The following is a 646-nucleotide window of genomic DNA, read 5'->3' on the forward strand; positions in this document are numbered from 1 at the left end:
CGGGAGACGCGGAGCCCCAGGACCAGGCGCAGCCGCAGCCGCAGCCGGAGCCCGAGCCGCGGGGCGGGCGCGAAGATGCACACGACCCAGAAGGACACGACGTACACTAAGATCTTTGTGGGAGGGCTGCCCTACCACACCACCGACGCCAGCCTGCGCAAGTACTTCGAGGTCTTCGGAGACATCGAGGAGGCGGTGGTCATCACCGACCGGCAGACCGGCAAGTCCCGGGGCTACGGATTTGTAAGTTACACGAAAAGAGGACTTGGGGTGGGTAAGGGGCAACTAAGAGAGGTCCTGGCGGGAAGATCGAAGACAGGCCAGAAGGGATCCAGTTGCCCCAGGCCCCCGGGGATCATGGCTGGGGTGAGGGGCCATGTGGGACCTCCCGGACGCCTCCTCCACTTGGAGCTGTGCTGAAACTTTAAGCGTGGCGGGGCTTGGGGAGCGAGGGCCTGTGCCTGCCTCGCGGTGTACCTAGACGACCTCAGACGATGCTCTTTCAAGTGGCAGGAGAGCTCGGGAATGAGAGCCAGGTCTGGGCTGTAGAGAGCTGGGAGGGAGATCTGAGCCCCGCATTGTGGCATTACGGGTTTGGAAGCTGTTTGTTAAGTGCTCTGTTGCTTTGTTTAAAAAAAAAAAAAAA

General features: G+C 60.8%; 1 protein-coding gene across 1 annotated transcript in view; it reads left to right on the top strand.

The window, feature by feature from the left end:
* The first annotated feature begins 6 nt into the window (after positions 1-6).
* Rbm24 (RNA binding motif protein 24) overlaps positions 7-646 on the top strand; it is an 11,701-nt gene continuing 11,061 nt past the window's right edge. Inside the window, exon 1 of the mRNA XM_005355106.3 lies at positions 7-243. Within this exon, the coding sequence (XP_005355163.1) occupies positions 76-243 (168 nt within the window). The 5' untranslated portion in view covers positions 7-75. The remainder of the gene's footprint in view (positions 244-646) is intronic.

The sequence above is a fragment of the Microtus ochrogaster genome, chromosome 16, assembly GCF_000317375.1.
Source record: "Microtus ochrogaster isolate Prairie Vole_2 chromosome 16, MicOch1.0, whole genome shotgun sequence".
Lineage (NCBI taxonomy): Eukaryota > Metazoa > Chordata > Mammalia > Rodentia > Cricetidae > Microtus > Microtus ochrogaster.